Source organism: Bidens hawaiensis, unplaced genomic scaffold, assembly GCF_021521415.1.
Source record: "Bidens hawaiensis isolate Kalapana, Puna unplaced genomic scaffold, B.hawaiensis_p1.1 tig00005061_1, whole genome shotgun sequence".
NCBI classification, from domain to species: domain Eukaryota; kingdom Viridiplantae; phylum Streptophyta; class Magnoliopsida; order Asterales; family Asteraceae; genus Bidens; species Bidens hawaiensis.
Genome location: NW_027491322.1, coordinates 225,244 through 250,515, shown reverse-complemented (window position 1 = coordinate 250,515; position 25,272 = coordinate 225,244). Strand labels below are relative to the sequence as shown.

Below are 25,272 nucleotides of genomic sequence, written 5' to 3'. Positions count from 1 at the left end.
GGGAACTCCTTTAACTGTATGCTCGCCAGAAGCGATCAAGTTTTAAATATTTTTTTGCATATGCAACCTAGCCTAACCTAACCAAACCGAGCCTAGTTAGCCTTTTTTGTCATATGGTTTAAACCGGGACCACGAACGGTGCAGGCTGATGCTGCATATACTTGTATGGTGCATGCACATTTTTGGAACTCGCCTGTGTCATTTGTTGTTAAGTGTCAATTCATCCACCGGACCGTGCTATGGGTGTTGGGTGCAACCGACATACCAGCATGGTTCATGTAGACCCACATAGGAGTATTATACATGAATATTTATGTAGCTAAATGGCTCAACTACTGGCTTAATGTAATTATTAGTCAAAGATTTTTATTTATTTATTATGGAACTTTTATGATCCATTTCTATACAGGTTTAGATAGAAAACATATAGGATTTGATCTTTATTTAGAGTTGATCACTTCTCGAAATATAGCCAAGACTACAGCAGTTTATGTAAACTCTAAATAATGATCAAAATCCTTAAAAAATATGCAAAATATTGTTGATTATTTCTACTTTAATGAAATTTAATGACTGGTTGTAAGTAAAAAGGTAAGTTGGTAATTGCATTAATGATAGTCGAGTGAAAAGTATAAAGATCAAAAGATAGATAAAAGAGCATGTACCAACTGTTTATTCGTAGGTGACAAAAAAAAAATCAAGAAATCAGTTAAAAAAAAGAGCAATTAAAGGTTGTAATATTTTATTATTTGTTGAACATTAGATTTCTGTTACGATTCAAATTTGATAATTGTTGTATATATAATAATTAATCTAGAGTGAAAAATATGCTGTGAAAAATATTGAAATAAATATAGGAAATTATAAAAATAATTATTTTTTTATAATGATTTCAGTTAAGTTTAATTTCTAACTATTTGATGTATTATTATTACCTTTATAGTTATGTACAAATCTTACTTTTTTATTCGTACATATAGTTTTTATGGAGTCTGTTTTTTTGTGTATTAACTCTTCATTATTTGTGACTGGCAATTTTTTTTTGTCATTCTTGTATCTGTAATTGTTTTGTTTTTTGTTATATAAAGCAACCATTAAAAAAAAAAGAACTTTTCATGCATCTACTTTACTTTCATACATCAATTTTACTTTCATGTATCTACATTGCTTTCGTATAAGAACTATCTTTTTTTTTAAAGAACGTTGAACTTATTACATAAAATTTGTTACGTTTTTCATAACTATAAATATGTTATTTGATATGACAGGTTTGTTGTAAAATATATATTTTTGGCTTATATTATGATCTAATTTTTGGATTATGTAAAAGACAAGCAACTCAAAAAACACATATTATAAAAGAAAATTTTACTTTTTAATAAATCATCTTATATTATATAAGATCTTTATTTATATTGCCTGTGGTATGTCCCAATCGTTAATCTAGTTTGATAGCTCTATGTATTTTCTTTTTAATTTTTTGAAATGGACCATTTTTAGTAATTTAATGATAAACTACCTCATTAAAAATATCACCTAACCAACTCATGGTATGACCAAATTACTATTTTAGTTCATTCATATGTTTTTTACTGAATTACTATTTATTATATTTTGCATCACTTTTATTTAAATCTTAAACTATTTGTCTGTGTATTGAGCTAAAATTTGCACGATTGAACATAAGTCTTATTATGTTCCTGGTAACTATATAGAGCTCTGCTTTATGTCTCCTAGACTTGTTCAGATCTACAAAAAATCAAAAATGATATGTTAAAAGAGGCTCCGACATCACAGCCTAATGCCAACTTTTTTTTAGAATAACTCTTAACGAGTATAAACTAAGTTAAAATGATAATTTCTTCCTTTTCAAAGTACTGCTATTATATCAGATAAAAAACTTGAAGAGCCTCTAATTCTTTATTCATGATAACATAACCAATATTGGACTTGTTTGGTCAAATTTAGGTGGTGTTTGTTTTTTTTAAGAAGGTTTGCGCAGGCTATTTTGTCTGCGTCGCGTAGACTACATGTAGACACTTTTAAGATCTTGTAAGGTCTGCAGAGGGTTAAAACATCACACCCTACCAACACCCACTATCCACCACCACCCACCACCACCGCCCACCATCACCATCCACCACCCACCACCACCGTCCGCCATCACCATCCATCACCCACCCCCCGTCCACCACCACCACCACCACCCACAGTTCACCACCATCCCCCGCCACCCACCACCATTGTCCTCCACCAATGTCCACCACCCACCATTGCCTTCTACCACCACCACCGCCACCACTGTCGCTATCACCATCCACTACCACAGTTTATACACCACTACCAATTTATTTAGCAATTTACATACGTTAAAAAACAAACAGTCTTCTTTTTGCATATTACAAGAGGTTTGGCCTACCTCTTCTTCTTCTTCTACAGATTTAGTTCAAAAACTGCAGATATTTTATCTCTAAAAACAAACCACCTTAACGTAACATCACATGCCTAATGACTAGAAACTTAGAAAACAAGTGTTTTCAAACACACACACACACAAAAAAAGTCAACATAAGAAAATAATATTAAAACAGTCAAAGCTTCAACAAGTCATTAGTTTTTTTTTTCTTTCTTCATAACAATGATAATAATAATTTAAGCCAAAGAAAGAAAGAAAGCCAAGATTGTTGTTGCATCATCATCCATTTCGCCGACGGCCCGGTGCGTTGGATACATTGATTCAATTCACCCGCCACCCACCGCGACCGAAGGCGCCGTGTTCCGAGGACCACACCACCCCCTGACCCTGACCCCTGGTCCATTTCAATTTCAATCTCATTTCAACTTCTTGTTTAATTCACCTCCCAATAATATTAATATTATTAGCATTCCGATCCTACATTTCATTACTCTCTACACATTTGAATCAGATTTCATTCTCCCAAACCCTAGATCATCCAACATTCTGCCTGACGTCAGCACCAGGTGCCAGTTCTTCTTTTATTTCATCTCAGATCTCTAATTTCATCTGATTTCAAGCCGATCTGGTTATTATTATTATTATTATTATGTTTGTGTTTACCTACTTTTTTTTTTATTTTGTTGATTGTATAATTATTATTACTAGTCACTAGAGCTGTTAGTTTGTTGTAATTAAATGTGAGATCTAGTAATAATAGTAATGCTGTTATATATTTTGTTTTAATTAGCTATTTCCCCTAATTATGCTGTTTCACTTGATTGATTCTGCAATTAACTGATTATTATTATTATTATTATTATTATTATTATGTTTACCTACTTTTTTATTTTTATTTTTTTTAATTTTGTTAGTTATATGATCACTAGAGCTGTTAGATTGTTATAATTAAATATGAGATCTAGTAATGCTGCTAACATCTATTTTGTTTAATTACTGTTTCTGTTCAGTTGATTAGCTATTTGCCTTAATTATGCTGTTTCTTCGTTATGATGTAAAAGTGTTGTTACTTGATTAATTGTTTGATTCTGCAATTAACTTGTGCTCATTGAATGTGTATGCCTCAATTGGTTGTACAATTATTCTGATGTGTAAAATGAAGTTAATATTGTTATTATCTGTTATAATTTGTAACTTTCTGTTAGAAGTGCGCACAGTTCAGTCTGGGTCCGTTTTTGGGCTGAAACTGAACCAAAAATTGAAACTTCGGTTTTTGAATTATTGAAAACCGTTTGGTTTCAGTTTTTTTGGTTTTGCCATTTGAGCGTGAAAATTTTGGTCAGAAAAAATAGTTTTTGCTCAAAATAATGAATTTGGGCCTAAATCTTTGAGTGTGAAAATTTTGGGCAGAAAAAATAGTTGTCGCTCAAAATAATGAATTTGGGCCTAAATCTTTGAGCGTGAAAATTTTGGGCAGAAAAAATAGTTTTTGCTCAAAATAATGAATTTGGGCCTAAATCTTTTTAGAGTGAAAATTTCGGGCAGAAAACATAGTTGTCGCTCAAAATAATGAATTTGGGCCTAAATCTTTGAGCGTGAAAATTTTGGGCAGAAAAAATAGTTTTTGCTCAAAATAATGAATTTGGGCCTAAATCTATTTAGCGTGAAAATTTCGGGCAGAAAAATTGTTTTTGCTCAAATTAATGAATTTGGGCCTAAATCTTTTTGTTAATTATTAAGTAATAGATTATTATACATTTGAGCTAAAATATTTGAGTTACATATATATTAAATTCTTGTAAGTGACTTAAAATAAAAACTTATAATCTATAAATTCACATCGGTTCGTTTTTTATTGCATACAAAACCAAAACCCAACCGTAAGTCTGGTTTCTACAAAAACATAAAGCCAAACCATTGACATTTGTTTGGGTTTGGTTTTTCGGGTTTGGTTTTTTCAGTTTATTTGGTTTCGGAACGGTTTTTGGGCTTGCTTTCTATGATAATTAGTCGTTTAGTTCTGCAATTGTTAGTGCTCATTGGATGCATGTGACTTTAATTGGTTGAAACCTAATATATTCTATGTGATATAAAAGATTGCAGGCAATTAATTCCCAAATCTATCAACACAAAGTGGACTTACTAATGGGATTTGAAGAAAGTGTCTCTTAACTACTGGTTTATTGTTCAAGCACCATCTTGCTTACATAATCTAGAATCACCATTGTCACATAGTGATTTTTAATCTATGGGCGAGTGGGTGATTGGAGCTTTCATCAATCTTTTTGGCAGCATCGCCATTAACTTTGGAACTAATCTTCTTAAACTGGGTCATGATGAGGTACCTAAAGCTTCTTTCTTGTATTATGAGGTTTCCAGTAAGGGCAAACGGCACGAATTAGAAACAAACATTACACTTTCCCCCCATTTTGGCAACCTTCTTCAACTAGCTGCAAAATAGAAGCCAATTCTTTAACTGATGTTACGCGTAAAGTGTATGCTATCCACCACATCAGATTGCACATATGCAAAGAAAAGCTTACGTGAAAAAGAAATTAAAAAATAAGCTTATATGTTAAGTTTGCAAAAATGCAAACATATTGTATACATAAATACGCTAAAATGACAAATAAGGCGCCATTTTAACGATTTTTTAAAAATCAGCAATAATAATGGTAGTTCCTTGCTACAATCAGTAACAAAATCAAACATGGTTGCTAAAGTTGGTAACAAACTGTAGGTTGATGTCTGCTTTACGCCTCATTTAAAGTTGATTGCTAAAATCGGGAGAACTGTAAAATTCATTCTATATCATTCAATTTGTATATTGTTCAGTGTGAAAGATTTAGCCTATTTCTGTCATAGATTCCCTCTCGCATTATCATATTTGTTATTAATCATAAGTTTTATCGGGTGTTGTAAAACTATTCTAGAGAGACAGACATGCAATGCTAGGTGATGGTATAGATGGAAAGACAATATTGAGGCCTATTATAAGCTTCCAATCTTGGAGAATAGGTAACCCTAAAATCACTCGTACTCTTATTATTATTATTATTTCTATTTGTTACTGTTAAGTTATGCTTCACGATGTTTTTATTTCGATATGTTCACAGGTATTCTATTTTTCACTTTTGGAAACGCTCTTAACTTTATTTCATTTGGATATGCTGCCCAGGTCCGTATGAATATACTTAATGACTTCAATTTAATACAAAATAAATTGGATGCAATTTATTTATTTACTCCAATTTAATACAAATTTTCTGTTTGAACAGTCACTTCTTGCTGCATTGGGATCTGTACAATTTGTGTCAAACATCGTGTTTTCTTACTTTGTCTTGAACAAAACAGTAACTGTCAAGTATGTTCTTAAATTTGCAGCATATTCTTTTTTCTTCTAATTATATGATTTGAAAATTAACATCTGTATATTTATAATTATGTAGAGTATTAGTTGCCACAACTTTTATCGTCCTTGGAAACACCTTTCTAGTTGCATTTGGAAATCACCAATCACCTGGTATACCAAAAAAAAAGTTGGGTTATATCTTAAATTATGATCTTCTTCTTTTGAAATAATTATTTTTGGATTTTTACAGTTTACACACAGGAGCAATTGGCAGAGAAGTACAGTCACATTGTTTTCCTGTTTTATTGTCTACTTCTGGTGGTGGTGGTTGTCATGCATCACTATGTATACAGGTTAGAACTTAGAAGCATATGACATTAAACATTGTTATCAATAAATTGATTATATTAGTTTTACTTTCGTTAAATTGCTTTTATAAATCTTGATAATCAGGAGAGGAGAATCGCTGCTTGCTATTCCAGGAAAAGAACTTGCACCCTACTGGAAACTACTGCTTCCCTTTTCATTTGCAGTAGTTTCAGGAGCCGTTGGATCGTGTTCGGTTCTGTTTGCAAAGTCACTGTGAGTAGTTGATTAATAATATAATCTTCTAGAATGTTCTAATTCGTGTTACTTCAACTTTGACAATCGATTTTTCTTTTTCAGTTCAAATCTTTTAAGATTGTCCATGTCAAGTTCATATCGCCTGGATAGCTGGTTCACGTATTCAATTCTTTTATTGTTCCTATTAACTGCTGGATTTTGGGTAATGATTAGTAGTTTCAAGATTTACTGGTTTGTTTTAATGGATGCATAATTAATATTCAAATTTGGTTAATATTGATTTATCTTTTCACAGATGGCAAGGTTGAATGAAGGATTATCACAGTTTGATGCTATACTGATAGTCCCCATGTTTCAAATCGCTTGGACGTTTTTCTCTATTTGTACTGGATTTGTATATTTCCAGGAATACCAGGTACTGTGTGTGTGTGTGTGTGAGAGAGAGAGAGAGAGAGAGAGTCTTTGTATATATTATACAACATTGCATGTATCTTCTATATCAGGTCTTTGATGCCTTGAGGACGGTGATGTTTATTTTGGGAATGCTTTCAGTATTCATAGGAATTTCATTGTTGGCACCTGATGACTCGAAAGGTATATATATATATATATTTATACAGACGTAAAAACGTGTCAGAATTACAAACTGCCCCTTCTCAGTTCAGCATTGGAAACTTGTTTGTTTTGTTTCTTTGATTCACAGCAGGAGAGGCCAAGGAAAGTCCCTCATTAAAAGTCAACATTGAAGTAGAAAGGTTAGTTTGGCTACAAAAAGAATGTAAATATGAAATCCTCTGGTGTTGACTTTTACAAGTACAGACGGTTGGCTAACTGAGTGTTTTTTTAAAGGTTGATTGAAGACTCGCAAATCAAGGATATGAAGTCGTTTGGAAGAGCATTGGCAGCAAAAGCCACAGCTGCAGTCATCAGGGCAAAGGTTATGCAAATTCTAATTCGGTAATTCCAGACGGAATAGAATCAAAAGACGGAATTGGAATTTAATTTTTTATTTGTTTGACCTTTTTGTTTGCAGAGTACTTGCACGCTGTTGTTGGGTATGGGAGATGATACGATGCATGCATCATCAGTTCTTGCAATGCCTATGGTGTCATCAAAGATGACGGGATTCCGAGGAGGCAACGCTGACCGGTCAAAGATGCTGTCGTTGAGAAGCCCATCGGGATGGAATAGGATTCCGGTGGTGGAAGAAACTGTAAATATGCTGGAAAGTATTTCTAGTGAAGAGGATTAGTAAACGGGATGTATGAGTGTTATATATGTGTTCTAATGGAAGGAGTGTGGTTGTAGTAATGGGAAAGAGGGAAGCGCAGCACGAGTCATTAGGAGATTGTATAGTTGTTTGATTGGTTGAATTGGATTTGGATGTATGTCTCCTATGAATATGATTCTTAATTTTTTTTTGGCCAATATAGGTCTTTACAGTTTATTAACCGAGACTTGGAAAAACGTCGTCAGAATGTTAGGGTCACGAGTATCAAAAATGTCGTGAAGCAGGTTCGTTGTGGATTATGCTAGAAAATCAGATTCGAAATATTGTGTTTGATAGTCATGATCCATGTGGTTTAAGTTAAGTTGACTTGGGCATTTTATATAAACGGGTCAGGATGGGTGATGTAATCAACTCGTGGCCAAAAGGCGAATCAAACATGTCGTTACTATTGGTTTAAGTTTAAATTTTTGCAAAGTATAAACATATTTGCATTAGCTGTTTACTAATTCTTGTTGGTTTAAGTGATCGATAACGATGAAAAGGACGAGTTCGGCTCTTGTTGGTTCGGCTAAAGATATGACCCTTGATCTTGAGATTTGAATCTGCTGGTTTTGACATTTGGCTTTTGTTATGGTTTCATTTGATTGTTGCTGTCATTTTAAAAGCTGCGTGTTTTGACCGAACTAAATTGACCATTTTTTAAAGTTGCACCTTTTGACCGAACTACACTGACCATTTCTTAAAGGGCCCTGCTAGGGACACCGCCCCACCACCACCTTAGGCACCGCGTATAGGTCTATACGCGGCGTTTTATGGTACAATTTGACGTCCTAACCTGGCTTGTCATAGGGTTGTCGGATCATACGGGCTATACGCCGCGTATAGACCTATACGTGGCGTATTGTCTTTTGTATATTTTTGGAGCCTGGCTCCCTCCCCTCCCTCTCCACCATTTCTTTTTCTTTTTTCCTTTATTTTTTTTTCTTAACCCTCACCCTCTTCATTCAACCAACACCAACAACCATATATGATTCCGGAGTCGGACGAGGAGATGCCGGACGGGTAACGGTCAGTCGGAGTTAAACCATGTATGTTTCCGGAGTCGGACGAGGAGATGCCGGACGGCGCTAACGGTCAGTCGGAGTTAAACCAGGTTTCGTTTTATCTTTATTTTTTACATGTTAGGATATAGTTGTAGATGTTAGGACAGAGATTTGGTGAATGGTTTACTTTAGAGATTTGTCTAGGCACCGACCGTTTGACGGTAACCCTAGTTCGTCGGGCCTCTTAAACTTAAAATAGATTTCCCGTATTGTTACCGTTAGCGCTAAAATTTTTATTATATTATTACTATTAAAATATTAATATTATTATTAAGATATTATTGTTATGAAAATATTATTGTTAGTAAAATAAAATACTATTATTGTATTTATTAAAATAGTATTATTATTATTAAAATAATAATATTTAAGTATAAATTATTATATTTTTATTATTATTATTAAAATATTATTAAAATAATTATAGTAAAATACTATTAAAATATTAATTATTATATTATTATTGTTTTTATTCTAAACATATAATTATTAGTATTAAAGCATTTAGTTTTCTATTATTATTAGTACTAAAATATTATTATTATTAGGTACCTGATGTACGCTTGAGAGTCAGATGTCGGGGTTAGGCGACGACGCAAGACTTTCGGAGGTACGTTTGTATAGCGTATTGTATAATATAATATAATATAATATAATATAACAATATTAGTTATATTATAATATAACAATAATATAATATAATATAATATAATATAATATAATATAATATAACAATATTATTATAATATTATATTATATTATGTTATATTGTATTATGTTATATTTATGTTAGTGAGTTTTTCTAGAAAAGCTCACAAGTGTTGTCTTATTATTGTTTTCTTTCCTTTTTTTATTTCTTTTCTTTTCTTTTGTTATTATTAATGTTATTTATGATTATTATTAATATTAATAATATTTAATTATCAATAACATATTATTATTGGAAATTCGATAAAGGGCGTTTAGTAGCAGGACTTATTTGGGAAAATTGACTGTGCGAAACGAACTTTTAAATTATTGGCTACTTTCGTTATGGGCATCTTCAATCAGTTACAGTGGCTTACTTGGGAAAACTGGCATTTCCAAACGAACTTTCAATTTCTTAGCTACTTTCGTTATCGACATCTCAAATATGGCTCTTCGATTTCTTCGAATGTCACACCCCGACCAAAGGCGGCGGAACATGCCGAGGTGTAACGATTGTCCATAAGCACATGACACTAATTAAAGTGACAGTATTTAATAAACTCATTTCATTTCACAACATCGAAAATGTCACATAACAATTATCCATAAAATAACCATAAACAAGATATCACAAAATATGGCAAATTGATATTGTTCATTTTTACTAATATCTTAAGGTCTTTGATGTCGTTTTCTTCACAATCATAAATCAACCAAGATGCAAACCTGCAACATTTCATAAAATAAAGTTTGTCAACACAAAGGTCGGTGAGCAATTCATAAGTTTGATCATATTAGCATATAATAAAGATGGCCACAAAACTTGCATACGAAACGATAAATAAAAGTGGTAATTTGGATAAATAGATATCGCTAAACACATTAGCGACACCTAGCTATAAGGGGATGCCAAATAGTCTAGGATTTTATAGTTATCGTTAATTGCATTACGTTAACGACACCTTGCTATAAGGAGATGCCAAATAGTCTAGGATTTTATAGTTCCACCAACCAAAAGCGATAAATACATAGGCATATAAGCATAGAACACCAAATCGAGCAATTATTTAGGTAAAGTATACAACTACGTTTGTGGTTTAAGATTCAAATATAAAGCATTTTGTTGAATAAGTATGAAATGTCACCCCCAAAATAAAAGATGGAAAATGGGGTATGAAGTACTTAAAAGCGTTTATGGAGAATAGATTGATTGCCTTTCATTGATAACAATAATCCCTTTATATAGGGAGAGAATACAATGATACCTATCTCTAATGAGGAAACATAATCACCCTATAATTACATAAGATAAATATCAATAATACAAATAATATATCTTCTAAATATATTCTAATAATATCGGCTAAGACTCCCCCGCAGTTTGAACGGGCGTAGGACAGACGTTCAAGCTGGAACGAAAAAACTGAAACAATTGGCGTGACAAGCCCTTGGTGAAAATATCCGCATATTGCAATGGAGAGGGGACATGAAGAACGCGAATATCCCCAACATGAACTTTTTCCCGAACAAAGTGAATGTCAATTTCTATGTGCTTCGTTCGTTGATGTTGAACCGGGTTATCGGACATGTAAACAGCTGAAACGTTGTCGCAGTAGACCACCGTAGCCCGACGGAGCGGGAGATGTAATTCCAGCAACAAGTTGCGTAACCAAGTCGCCTCCGCAACCGCATTAGCAACACCCCTATATTCCGCCTCTGCACTAGAACGTGATATTGTAGGTTGGCGCTTGGAGGACCAAGAGATTAAATTATCCCCAAGGAAAACACAGTACCCACTAGTAGAACGACGGGAGTCTGGACAACCTCCCCAATCAGCATCTGAGTAAGCAACCAAAGAAGTGATGGTAGATTTACGTAATCGAATACCATAGTCAACAGTGCCTTGTAGATACCGCAAGATGCGTTTTAAGAACGCAAAATGGGGATCACGAGGTTCGTGCATAAACAAGCAAAGTTGCTGAACCGCATAAGAAATGTCGGGACGAGTAAACGTCAAATATTGTAAAGCGCCTGCAAGACTTCGATATAAAGTAGGATTAGCAAATAGTAACCCATCCGAAGCACTAAGCTTGGAAGACAAGTCAACAGGGGTGGTACATGGTTTACAAGAAGACATAGATGCACGAGAGAGAATGTCCTTCACATATTGCGATTGATCCAAGAAGAACCCGTCAGATTGTTGTGTGACCCTGATCCCCAAAAAATGAGATAGCGGACCCAAATGGGTCATCGAGAATTCCCGTGATAGCATACGAATGATATCCTGTAGTAGGTCATTGGTCGAGGCAGTTAACACAATATCATCAACATACAAAAGAAGATAGGCGGTTTGAGATCCCCTTGAAAAAATGAACAAAGAATTGTCGCACGTGCTGCTGAGAAAACCTTGCGATACTAAAAATGTGGCAAATCTGGTATACCAAGCCCGAGGCGCCTGTTTAAGTCCATAAAGAGACTTTTTCAACCTGCATACAAAATTAGGATAACGCCGATCCACAAATCCTGGTGGTTGATGCATAAAGACAGTCTCATTTAAGTTGCCATGCAAAAAGGCGTTCTTGACATCTAACTGATGTACTGGCCAAGAACGAGAGATAGCAATAGAGAGAACGGTGCGTATAGTTGCCGGTTTGACCACCGGACTGAAGGTATCGTCACAGTCAAGTCCCGCAGTTTGTGACTTACCATTAGCCACTAGCCGAGCTTTGTAACGCTCAAGGGACCCGTCAGATTTAAACTTATGGCGAAAAAGCCACAGGCACCGGATAACTGGCCGATCGGCCGGTCTAGGGACGAGTTCCCATGTCTCATTAACCTGTAAAGCACTAAACTCAGCCTGCATGGCAGACATCCAATTAGGGTCGGCAAAGGCTTTGGCATAAGAGGTGGGGACCGGGGAGATCGTGGTGGTAACAAAGGTACAGTGGGCTTTGGAGCGGGTGGTCATGGGGTGTGTGTTTGTAGGTTGGAGGGGTACGGTTGTGGTGGCAGGGGACGGCGTGGGGGTGGGGTTTGGATGGGACGGAGCGGTATTGGGCTGTTGTGAAGGTTTAGGACGACGAGCATATGTATATAGGACTGGGGGCTGCGGTGAGGGCTGCTGGGTGGGGCTGCTGTGAGGGCTGAGTTTGTGGGTAGGCTGTGGGAGATGCTGGTGGACTGAAAATGAACCCGGGGGGTATGGCATCATCAAGGAATGAGTAGCGGGATGTTGGTGTAGAGATGGTGTAAGGGAATGTGTGCTCGTCAAAGGTGACATGACGGGAAATGTGGACCTTACCCGTGGTAGGGTCAAAACACCGATACCCACGGAAGTCAGATGGGTATCCGAGAAAAATGCACCGGACTGCCCGTGGGTGGAGTTTATGTGGTTGGTTTGCCGATGTGTTAGGGTAGCAAGCACAGCCGAACACTCGTAAGTGGTTGTAGGTAGGGTGGCGAAGGTATAAGGTGAATGTGGGAGTGTAAAAGTTTAGTCGTTTAGTTGGAAGTATATTTTGTAAATAAGCGGCGGTGTGAAGTGCTTCTACCCAAAATAAAGGTGGAAGATGGGCGTGAATGAGTAAGGAGCGTATGATGTCATTAAGTCGACGAATCATGCGTTCCGCACGGCCGTTTTGGGAAGAGGTTTGAGGGCAGGAGAAACGGAAGAGAAGACCGTGTTGGTGAGCAAAGTCTTTGAAGGCATGGTTATCGAATTCCCCCCCGAGATCACACTGAAAGGTTTTGATGTAGCGGTTAAACTGGGTGGCTATGAGGCGGTGAAATTTGGTAAATGTGGTAAAAGTTTCGGATTTATATTTTAAAGGGTACACCCACACGAAGTTGGAAAAATTGTCTATTAGGACCATGTAATATTTAAAGCCGGTTTTACTAATAATAGGAGATGTCCACAAATCACAATGTATGATATCAAAGGGAGCAAACGTAAAAGAAGTAGATTCATAAAAAGGTAAACGTTTACTATTGGCTAAATGACAAGAATTGCAAAAAGTAGAAAGCTTGTTCGAATTACATGGAAAATTAAAATTGCGAGACAAAATATCAAAAACTTGTTTGCCGGGGTGGCCAAGACGGTCATGCCAAGGCAAAGTAGCAGCGGTGATGAAGCAAGCTTGGGGTGGTAATGTTGGAGGAGTGACTGGATAGAGGTCGCCCGTACTATTGTGGCGGGAAAGGAGCCGCCCCGTTTTGAGATCCTTCAAGGAAAAACCAAAAGGATCAAATTCAATAGAAACATTGTTATCACGGGTGAATCGGCGGACAGACAATAAATTTTTAATGATATGTGGGCTATAAAGTAGGTCAGGTAGGATATAATTTCGGTTATGTATTGGTAGGTAACCAGTGCCGGAACCCGCAATTGGTAAGTACTGTCCGTTGCCGACTAATAGTTTAGTGTTAACAGGAAATAAGTCAGGGCGATGAATCATACCTTGGTTGTCAGTGACATGACGTTCAGCACCTGTATCCATGAAGGGAGTCGGGTCCGCGTATCCAAGATTAATGTTGTTCACGGCAGCACTTAAGTCAGATGGGCATAATGCATTGAAACCAGGAGGAGCTGCCATTTGTGGGCTGTAGGGTGTAGGACACGGGTACCCGGTGAAGTTGGCGGAGGGTGCCGGCTGAGGTGTATTGGGCCGCCAATTGGGCTGAGTCGGGTATGGGCAAGGTGGAGTATTCCACCAAGCCCACTGTGGGTAATATTGCTGGCCCGAAAAATTGTTAAAGGAATGAGTAGAACTGTTACCTCGGTAGCCTCTCCCGCGGGATCCTCTGCCACGATAAGGTTGATTGTTGCGTCCTCGACCACGACCACGGTACGGAGTTCCGGATTGTGGGGGCGGGATGTTGTCCCGAGGCTGTGGAGATGGATGTTGGGTATCAGCCGAGTGTTGAGGCTGAGGTGCTGCGGGGGTTAGAAGTACCGTGGACTGGTGTTGTCGTGCTGCCTGTCGAATGACTTCATCATTCAGCATAGCTACAGCCGTGTCCCAATCAACTGCTTGAGAGTTGATCAAGGAAGCGGTTGTTTCGAATTCCTTAGAGAGGCCACGAACAAGCTGTAGTACGAGACGATCTTCGGTTATTATCTGGTCTACATCAGCGAGTTGATTGGCAAGATTTTTGAGTTGCTTGCAATAATCATCAACGGAACTGCAAGCGGGAAGAGTGAGGTTAACAAACTGAGTTTCGAGGGCAGCAGCTTTGGCACGCTTGTTACTACGAAAAATCTTTTCGAGTTTCAGCCATGTTTGACGAGCCGAAGCTTCGGTGTCCAATATGCGGTGTAGATACTCATCTGAGACGCAGCTGTAAATCCATTGCGAGACCAGCGCGTCCAACTCTTTCCAGGCCGGGTAAGCAGGATCGGTGACAGCCGGAGGAGGGGTATCATCTAGATGATCGACCACCCTATAAGCAGTCGCATTAAACTTGAATAATTTGATCCAGGCTGAGTAGGTCACCTTATCGCCATCAAGGGTTCGAATTTTGGACTGAATATTGTTTACAGAATATGCAGGATGTAAAGAAGGGTTTGAGTTGGGAAGAATGAGGGGCGTATCTGGTTTAGACATGGCTGCCGAATGCTTTTGTTACAAAACTAGGGTTTTGTTGGAAGAAGAAAAGAGATAGGTATTCAGAACCGAGGCTCTGATACCATAAAAGCGTTTATGGAGAATAGATTGATTGCCTTTCATTGATAACAATAATCCCTTTATATAGGGAGAGAATACAATGATACCTATCTCTAATGAGGAAACAAAATCACCCTATAATTACATAAGATAAATACCAATAATACAAATAATATATCTTCTAAATATATTCTAATAATATCGGCTAAGAGTACTCACCTCCAAGTGGTAAACTTGAAAGATGATAATTTGGAGATTTGTCGGAACGACGAGTTTAACGCACAATATCTAAAAAGAAAAGAAGTCTTGAATTTAGAAAGGTTGTCTTGAAGGTCTTTAAACAAAATAAATGTTGAGAAATGTAAATAATTAAAGTTCAAGGTTTAAAATGTGACTATTTAAGAATTTATAATAATAACCCTTTAAAAATGTAAGTTTGCTCGAAACCGGGTTAAAGTATCTAACCTTAATATTTACTCAACCTATGTTAAGTAATAAGGTGGGTAAAATGCAAGAATGCAAATCCCTTTGGAATAAAGATACTAAAACGGGTTTTTTTTATCGAGTGTTCGGGTTGTCGGTTCGGGTCTTGATAATTGGTCAAACCCAAAGTCAACTTTCCAAAATATTGAATGTTATGAGATAACTCAATAAAATTTAATAAGACTTAACCAAGTATGTAGTTCCATTGTTTTAGAACTAACAACGCACGTTAAGCGAGTGTTCGGTTTTGTCGGTCCAAACATTGTTATGAGATCAAGTTGGATTCAACATTTCCAAGTACTTAAGAAAATATTTAAAAATCAATTTGTAACTATTTTTAAAGAAATATACAAGTCTTGATGGCTAAAAAAAACACACTTGTGTGTCTTAATCGAGCAAGAATCGGTTTGGTTCGGTTTCCATCTTACAACAAGTTCATAGATGGTTTCCACATGTCCAAACACTAAAGAACTTGTATAATAATGTACAAATAAAAAAATACCAAAAGTTAACAATAAAGTCTTTAAACAAAAGTTCGGTTTTCGGTTCAGATCGTGTTTCGGGTTAAGACCGAGGTAAGATTCTACAAACCCATAACCATAGAATTTGTAAAAATGATTTTAGAAACTTAGATCTAACACTAAGTATGTTTAAACAAACAAAACTAGTAACAAAGTTCGGTTTACGGTTTAGAGCTATTTACGGTTAAACCGAAGCATAGACTTTTAAAAACCCATTACCATGGAACTTGTAAACATGACCAACAAACTAAAATAAGCAAGATTAATATGTATGAACAAGTTATATAGATGTATATATATCAAGGACACGAAGTCCTCCATGAAGCCTTGCCTTATGGGGTCCGAAACCTCACCGACCGGAATCGGAGAAGTAACCACCAAAGGTAAACAAGGGGTGTATATTATATATATGTTGCACAACCATAAACAAGTATTAATAAGGCTACATAAACTAATTAAGATGAAAGACCAAAATCCTTCAAGAACACTTAAGAAGATAACCTTGAATCTTTGATGTTTGAGAGAGTTTTTTTTTTTTTTTGGAGTTGTAGCAAGGGAAAATGAAGAGGAAAGGTGGTGTATATATAGGGTAATGTTGGTGGTCAAATATGGGTGTGAGACACAAGAGTTTTCATGCAAAATGGATCAAGACAAAAACACAAAACAACAAAAAAATAACTAAATAAATAAATAAATAAAAATAAAAATAAAAATAGGATGTTTTCAAGACCCAACAAGTGTGAAACAATATTGTAACATAAATCCATCATTTTGATTATAACATAAGCTTCGGTTTACAAATCGGGTCGGTTTACATAATAAACAAATACAAAAACGAATACAAACAAGACCCGAAATTGACGAATGTCACAAAAATGTACGCCCGGACGGTAACTGCGGTTTTCGATCAATTGCAGTGGGTTTGGGGATACATGAGAAAGTTTGGCCGGATATTAGGCGGGCGATGCAGAACGAGCTGGAAACGAACGAAGGGTGGTGGAGGGCGATGTTCAACAAAGAGGATGACAGATTGTACGGCTGGGTTCATTCCAGCATTCCGTACTACAACAAGGTCAAACCGGCGCCGCCGAGTCGTTGGTTCAGCTTACCCGGTCACGGGCACGTGGCTACTCAGACATACGCGCGTGTGTTAGTCAACCTAGTTGGCAATCAGACCAAATCTTACTTCCCATTGAGAATCGGTCCTGACTTGGTTCCGTATCCACAGGTTATAGGCATCGCTAACTGGGAGGTGATCACTGGATATATATAAACCTGGTAGGGGATTTCCCAATGCCTAGGCCAAACCCTAATTGGGAAAGAAGCGCCGTACCGGCGGCCCTCGAATGGAAAACACGGTTCGGACAGCGTTTGAAGGAGTACGAAGACATACGCCAGAGTTGGCGAAGGGAATCCTCTAACGTAGACCTAGACAGCTTATAGAAGACATTGTATCAATAGACAAAAAGTCAATAATAATAATAATAAATATTAAATAATAAATAATAAATAACAAAAATTTTAATAATAATCAATAACAATAATTAAATAACAAACAAATATTAATTTTAATAACTAAATAAAATAATAAAAATAAAAATAATAATAATAAATAATAATAACTAAATAACAAATTAATATTAATATTAATAACTAATAAATAATAAATACTAATAAATAATGATAATTAAATAAAAAAATAGGCCTAAGACGCCACGTATAGTATCAATGGACAAAAAAGTCTATAATAATAATAATAAATATTAAATAATAAATAACAATAATTTTAATAATAATAAATAACAATAATTAAATAACAAACTAATATTAACATTAATAACTAAATAATATTAAAAAAATAATAAAAATAATAATAATAATAAATAATAACTAAATAACAAATTAATATTAATATTAATATTAATAACTAATGAATAATAAATAATGATAATTAAATAAAAAAAATAGGCCTACGACGCCACCTATAAGACTATACGTGGCGTCTAGGACCCTTTATATCAGCAGACGCCTGCTCAGCTACCACACTTAGGCCTAAGACGCCACGTATAGGCCTATACGTGGCGTCTAGGACCCTTATATCAGCAGACGCTGCTCAGCTGCCACACTTTCAAATTTCAAAACTCCTACGCGAACAACCGAGCATCCACACACGAGCCTATATCGGACGGACACCAACCGGAATACCAAACGAGCCAACAAGATTTCACCCGACACCACCGACACGATATGGCGGTAATTTTTAATATTATATTAGTGATGATGATTAGGTTAACATGATGATGAAGATGTGTTGTTGATGATGTGATGATGTTGATTATGTTGTTTGAATGGATAAAACTGTCGGCCGGAGTCCGCCCGTAAAATGGCCGGAGTCTGGCCGTCGGTTTACATGGACTATCAGACGCGGCGTATAGCCCTATACGCCACGTCTGATATAATTTTTTTTCTGTTTATTTTTATTAATAATAATAATATTATTATAAATATTATTATTAATATTTATTATTAGTATTTATTATTATTATTAATATTTTTATTATTATAATAATAATAATTATTATTATTTGTTATAAATATTATTCATAATATTTATTATTAGTATTTATTGTTATTATTAATATTTTTATTATAATAATAATTATTATAATAATTATTATTATTTGTTATAAATATTATTATTAATATTTATTATTAGTATTTATTGTTATTATTGTAATTGTTATTGTTTTAATTATTATTATTTGTTATTATTATAGTTTGTGGACGACGAGATTGAGCACGAGCTCGAGCAGCGCGGGCAGGGCCAGGGGCGGGGCTGCGGCCGCGGACCCCCCGAGGGCAACGACGTGTTGCTCACCTACCCTCATGTGCAGTTTGATGAGGGTACTCCCGCCCACACACGATACATTCGCCTACGCCAGATGCACCTGTTTCCCAGCACGATTATTTCCTAGCCGTTTTTGGAGTCTTGTGACGCGCACCAGCGGGCGGCTGAGTACATTGGACAGGATACGCCCTGGAGCCGATGCTTCAGTATGCCACTATCAGCTCACCGGGAGCTGACACCGGAGGTTTACTCCACGATACGTGTTACGTAAGTTTACTCCACATTGTTATATTATATTATAACAAACATAAAATGAAAGATTTTCCGTTTTTTCTTTTTCTTTTTTATTTAAATGATCATCAATTTGAATTTTGAACACTACAATAAAGTGACGTTAAAAACACGATGTTCATAATTATAGGAAACATAAAATGAAATACTACAAAAATACCACGTATGCTATAATTTTATATTATATTATATTATATTATATTATATTATATTATATTATATTATATTATATTATATTATATTATATTATATTATTGCAGGCCCCGCGTGCCTGGTATGCCAGATATTGAGATGAGGGTGCCAGGTGTCGATACGACACAGTCGGAGGTTTACTTCCGCATGTTCGGGCATGACGTCCATCTCTCGATGGAGGAGTTCGCGGTTGCTCTGGGCTTATACACCGTGCAGGAGGAACGCAGCCCGATATACACGGAGAGCATCCACCAGATGCCGGAGGACGAGCTGCGGGTATGGTGGCGGGCCATCAGCGATCACGACTTCGGGGATCGGACCTTGGACACCAGTTCCAAGGTCTCGTCTATTAGGGACCGCTGCACAGGTACGTTCTTAAAATGTATTCTATTGTTTAGTATAACGTAATATAATATAATATAATATAATATAATATAATATAATATAATATAATATAATATAATATAATATAATATAATAGAATATAACATTATATTATTATTGTTGTTAATAAACTATATTATCTTATATTACACAGGTACCTTCACAGGCTGATTGCGATGTCCATTGCGGGTCGCAATCAGGGCGCGGATCACTGCAGCCTAAGCGACCTGTTTTTTTTGAGGTGTCTGCTGACTCACAGGAACTGCAACCTCGCTAGGAGGTTTGCAGACTATTTTGTCGCCTACCAGTTCAGGCGGGGACGAGGGTCCTTGATGGGTGGCGGGTACGTCACCCAGCTTGCGATATCTCTGGGCCATGGAGACCTGGTGGACGGCCTGCGTATCACTCCGACCCCTCCCTGCCCGCTGGACCGCCAGCATTGCGGCGGCATGCACATTGTGCGTTCGTTCCCCGGCCCCACGGCCCGCGGGACCGACTGGTGGCGGGGGCGGGAGCATGTGCGCCTTACGTCCCGGTGCCTTTAGTCGAGCCTCCCTCGATCGCGGCACCGGAGGTGGAGCTTGTCCATGAGCCTGTCGACGCGGGGGAGGGGGCCGGCGTGGATTCAGACGACGGTGGTGCCGGACGTGAGGATCCGGGCGCATCTCAGGTACGTTTTAATGTATTATCATTTTATCGTTTCTTTTAATTCGACTTTGTATTAAACGTATTTCTGTGGTTTTGTTGTTAGGGGCCGACGCAGCACGTTCCACGCACGTATCGCGCGGTGCATCTGGGTCCCGCCACCGACGCTAGGTTGGAGGCCCTAGAGTTGGAGATGAGGCGGATGTCGCGCCAGATTGACTGGCGGATGAGCCAGATGTCGCGCCAGATCGACTGGCTTGTTGCCAGTCGGGTAGCGGAGCTGTCTGGACAGCAGTACACCGTGCCACCGCTACCACCCCCCCAGTTCTGACCACGAGGTGAGAACGTCTGGCGTGAGACGCGAACGGGGCAACGACGTGGATGCCCCGGACGGTCTGGGGCCGAGGCGCAGGGGAGAGGACGACACCGACGTTGGCGACGCGTTCGGGGGGGCTCGTGGGCCACGACGACGACATGGGTATGGACATGGGGGACTTCACGTAGATTTTATGTTTTAGTTGTCGTATTTTCTTTTATTTGTATAGATTTAACAATGATTTTTGGTATGTATATGTGTTAACTGTTTTTCACCGAAAGGATATTAAATAATAAATAATTAATTAATTAATATATAATAATAATAATAATAATAATAACAAAATAACAAAGAAAAAAAATAAAAATAAAAAAACATAATAAGACAAAATTGGCTGGATTTTCTAGAAACACCGGCCTATACACTATGTATAGGCCTATACGCGGCGTATAGACCGGTGTTTTAGCAATTGGGCGGTGTCCCTAGACAATCCGTTCTTAAAATCCATTCTGCCCCGAACCAAAATGGACATTTGTTGAAACAACCCATTGACCTAAAGCTCAAGTTGAGTTTTTGCTCGTTGATGGTAGTACACAAGCTCGACCCGAGCTTAGACCTGTTTTAAGGTTTTTTTTTGGAATATATAAAATATATTCATAAGCATATGTAAATTAATTAATTAATAACAAAAAAAGTCATGCCCAAGCTTCAAAAAACTCACGATCCGAACTCGCTCTTTAGAAAAAGAGCTCGTTTTGATTTACAAGGGCTAGTGCTCAAGCTCGGCTCGTTTCGAACTCTTTTTCTAAAGCTCGAGCTCAGCTCGTGAGTTGTTTTTTCAAGCTCGGGCTTGGCTCGTTTATTATTTATTAATTAATTTATATACATTTTTATTATGTTTATATATTTTGAGGAAAACCTTAGACGGGCCTAAGCTTAGCTCGAGTTCGTTTAGTACCTTAAGCGAGCCAAAGTTCGGCTGTGAAGCATTAAGTTAATACATAGAAGTCCAAAAGAAATAAAAATTAAAAATATACAAGGCTCGATAACTAAACGAGCTTTGTTTGAGGCTAAGGCTTGGCTGGATTCGAGCCTTTTATCGATCCGAGCTCAAGTAGCCCGCGAGCAGCTTGGCTCGTTTGCATCCCTAGATAGCACACAACCCAATTGACCCATTCGTAAATAAACATGTAGAAATTATATGTTTTGTGTTTTTTAACGAATCATGTTGGTCCATTTAATAGGGTGTTCTACATACCACGGGAGGATACATGGTATACACTGCAGCGACATTCAAATATGCATTCGACTACAAACCATCGGATGTATACTGGTAATTCTTGATTTCATAATATTTTTTTTTATTAATTTATGCCAATTATCAGCTATATTTATATACTTGCTTTCTCTAGGTGTACAGCTGATTGTGGTTGGATTACCGGACACAGTTATGTTGCTTATGGACCTCTGCTTAACGGAGCAACAGTTGTACTTTATGAAGGGGTAAAACCTTAGAACCTGATATAATAATAATAATAATAATAATAATAATAATAATAACAATAATAATAATTAATATATTATGATGTCATAAATGCGCGCTATCTGCAGGTTCCTAATTATCCAGATCCGGGAAGATGTTGGGATATTGTTGACAAGTACAAGGTGACAATATTCTACACAGCTCCTACATTGGTGCGGTCGCTTATGCGCGATGGTGACGAGGCAAGGATTCTCTTCATTATTCATGTTATGCTATTTGAATTGCGCTTTACGCTGGAAAACTTGTACGACGGATAAGCTTGTGCTCATGTATAATTTTCTTTTTAAATTTCAGTATGTGACTCGTTATTCTCGTAAGTCTTTACGAGTCCTCGGTAGTGTAGGCGAGCCGATCAATCCAAGTGCATGGAGGTTCTTTTATTACTTTATTATATATTTATATTTATATTTTTTAATTAAAACAATATTCATTTATCAAGCTTTAATTTACTTTTCTTTATCGATATACAGGTGGTTTTACAATGTAGTTGGAGATTCAAGGTGCCCGATATCAGATACTTGGTGGCAAACAGAAACAGGCGGTTTCATGGTATTTTTCACAAATAATCACATATTTATTATTTTCTTTACATGATTTATAAACATTTATGCTTAACCATTCTCGCTTATTAGATCACTCCTTTGCCTGGTGCATGGCCTCAAAAACCTGGTTCTGCTACTTTTCCATTTTTCGGGGTTCAGGTATGTATCGAGCATATAATATTATTTTATAAAACTTTATACTTTTCCATCTAAACATAAATAAATGCAGCCAGCTATAGTGGATGAAAAGGGAAAGGAAATGGAAGGCGAGTGCAGTGGCTATTTGTGTGTTAAAGCCTCGTGGCCCGGAGCATTCAGGACTCTTTTTGGTGATCATGAAAGATATGAAACAACTTATTTTAGCGCGTTCCCCGGCTATTATTTCAGTGGTGATGGCTGCAGTAGGTAATATAATTTAATATTTCTTTATTATTTTTACTTTCAGTAGCTCAAGACACTAAAACAAAGAACTATGGTGTGCATGGGTCGGTTTTGGACTTAAACTGAACCAAAAAGCGAAAATTTGGCTTTTGGAGTTTTGGGTTTTTGAAAATCGTTCGGTTTCGGTCTTCACAATGGGTTCGGTTTTGCCATTTGGGCTGAAAAAATTTTGGCCCAAAATAATGAACTTGTGCGTGAAATGTTGGGTCTAAACTTTTTTGTTAATTAATGATTAATCGATTATTACACATTTGAGCCTAAATTTTTTTGTCCACATTTTATTAATTTCTTACAAGTTACTTAATTCAAAATAAAAATTATAATTCATAAATTTCATTACAAAAGCCGGTTTTTCTGGTTCGGTTTTAAAAGTCGGTTTGGTTTGTTCGGTTTTTTAGTACATACAAAACCAAAACCTAACCGGAAATTTGGTTTCTGAAAAAACATAGAACCAAACCGTCAGTTTTGGGTTGGATTCGGTTATTTCGGTTTCATGCACACCCCTACAAAGAACCATTATGGTAAAAGTGCGTATTGGTAACATGTATATTATTTGTTTCAGAGACAAGGATGGATATTATTGGCTCACTGGAAGAGTAGATGATGTAATTAATGTCAGGTAACTTTTTAAACTTAATAATGAATATATTAAAAAACTATATATAAAACAGGTGGTTTATAATTTTGTAACATGAACAGCGGACACCGAATTGGCACGGCAGAAGTTGAATCAGCGCTAGTTTCACATCCTAAATGTGCTGAAGCTGCTGTTGTTGGTGTCGAGCATGAGGTACGCTTTAAAATTAAATAGATGGCAACTTAATATATATATAATCCTTCTCAAATTGAGAACTTTGACCATTTTGGACTACTAAAAAAAAACCTCTAAAAAATATTTAAAAAATTATAAAACAAAAAATAACGAAAATTTTATAAAAGTAAAAAAAACAAAAATTCTTATATTTCATTCCGATTTTATTAAAAAAAACCGAATTTTTTTAATTCATATTATACCTATACATATATGTACATTATCATTTATCTTAAATTATACATATGTGTATTAAAAAAAACATATGTGTACATATTATACATATATGTATAATTTAGCTAAACCGAGAATTTTTTTTTTCGTTTTTTTTTAAGAAACCGGGATGATAAATAAGAATTTTGGCCTTTTTACTTTTTTTATTTTTGTGTTTTTTTTTTGTTTTATAATTTTTTTTATTTTTGGGTTTTTTGTGGTCTAAAATGGTTCTCATAGTTCTCAATTCCCAAAAAGTTCTCACATGATCCTGATTATATATATATATATATATATATATATGTATATTTTAATAGATTCATTGCTTGTTTTGTTATAATAGGTCAAAGGTCAGTGTATATATGCATTTGTGACACCAGTTGAGGGTGTCGAGTATAGTGAAGAACTCAAGAAAGGCCTTGTTCTTTCTGTCCGAACCAATGTAAGTTTTTAACAACATGCGTAAAAAGATTGAAATTTTACTAGTTTTGAGTTGTATTTAATAACTTCTGCTTTTGTTTTAATCAGATTGGAGCGTTTGCAGCGCCCGAAAAAATTCATTGGGCGCCTGGACTTCCAAAGACGAGAAGTGGGAAAATAATGAGAAGAATTTTGAGGAAAATTGCTTCAAGGCAGCTAGATGAGCTTGGGGATACAAGCACATTAGCAGATCCAAGTGTTGTTGACCAACTTATTGCGCTCGCTGACGTATAGATAGGGTACCACAACTGATAAACTGTGTTGTCAGGTGCTGGTTTGATACAAAATAGTGAGTGGAAGTTTGAGATATTAAGGGAAACTTAAGTTACAGAAATGTTGTGTTCTTTCAAAGGATACTTTTGGTTCATTATACATGGAATAAGAAGTTATGTTAAAGATTTAGCAAATTTGAATATTTCAAGTTCCAATAGAAATTGTTATCACTAATAATAGAAAATATCTTTATACCTTTTTTTCAAATATGCATTGGCATTTAAGATTTTAAAGAGGTTTATTAGTGTTTTTTTACATAAAAAAATCTTTTTT

General features: G+C 36.3%; 1 protein-coding gene across 1 annotated transcript; it reads left to right on the top strand.

The window, feature by feature from the left end:
* The first annotated feature begins 4,593 nt into the window (after window positions 1-4,593).
* LOC143628729 (putative magnesium transporter NIPA8) lies at window positions 4,594-7,642 on the top strand. The gene is made up of 13 exons (XM_077098232.1): window positions 4,594-4,757; window positions 5,350-5,434; window positions 5,533-5,594; window positions 5,695-5,780; window positions 5,866-5,939; window positions 6,019-6,121; window positions 6,222-6,350; window positions 6,435-6,534; window positions 6,628-6,747; window positions 6,836-6,926; window positions 7,036-7,087; window positions 7,182-7,269; window positions 7,366-7,642. The coding sequence occupies exons 1-13, from the start codon at window positions 4,665-4,667 to the stop codon at window positions 7,582-7,584; spliced, it is 1,302 nt and encodes a 433-aa protein (XP_076954347.1). The 5' UTR covers window positions 4,594-4,664; the 3' UTR covers window positions 7,585-7,642.
* The last annotated feature ends 17,630 nt before the right edge of the window (window positions 7,643-25,272 follow it).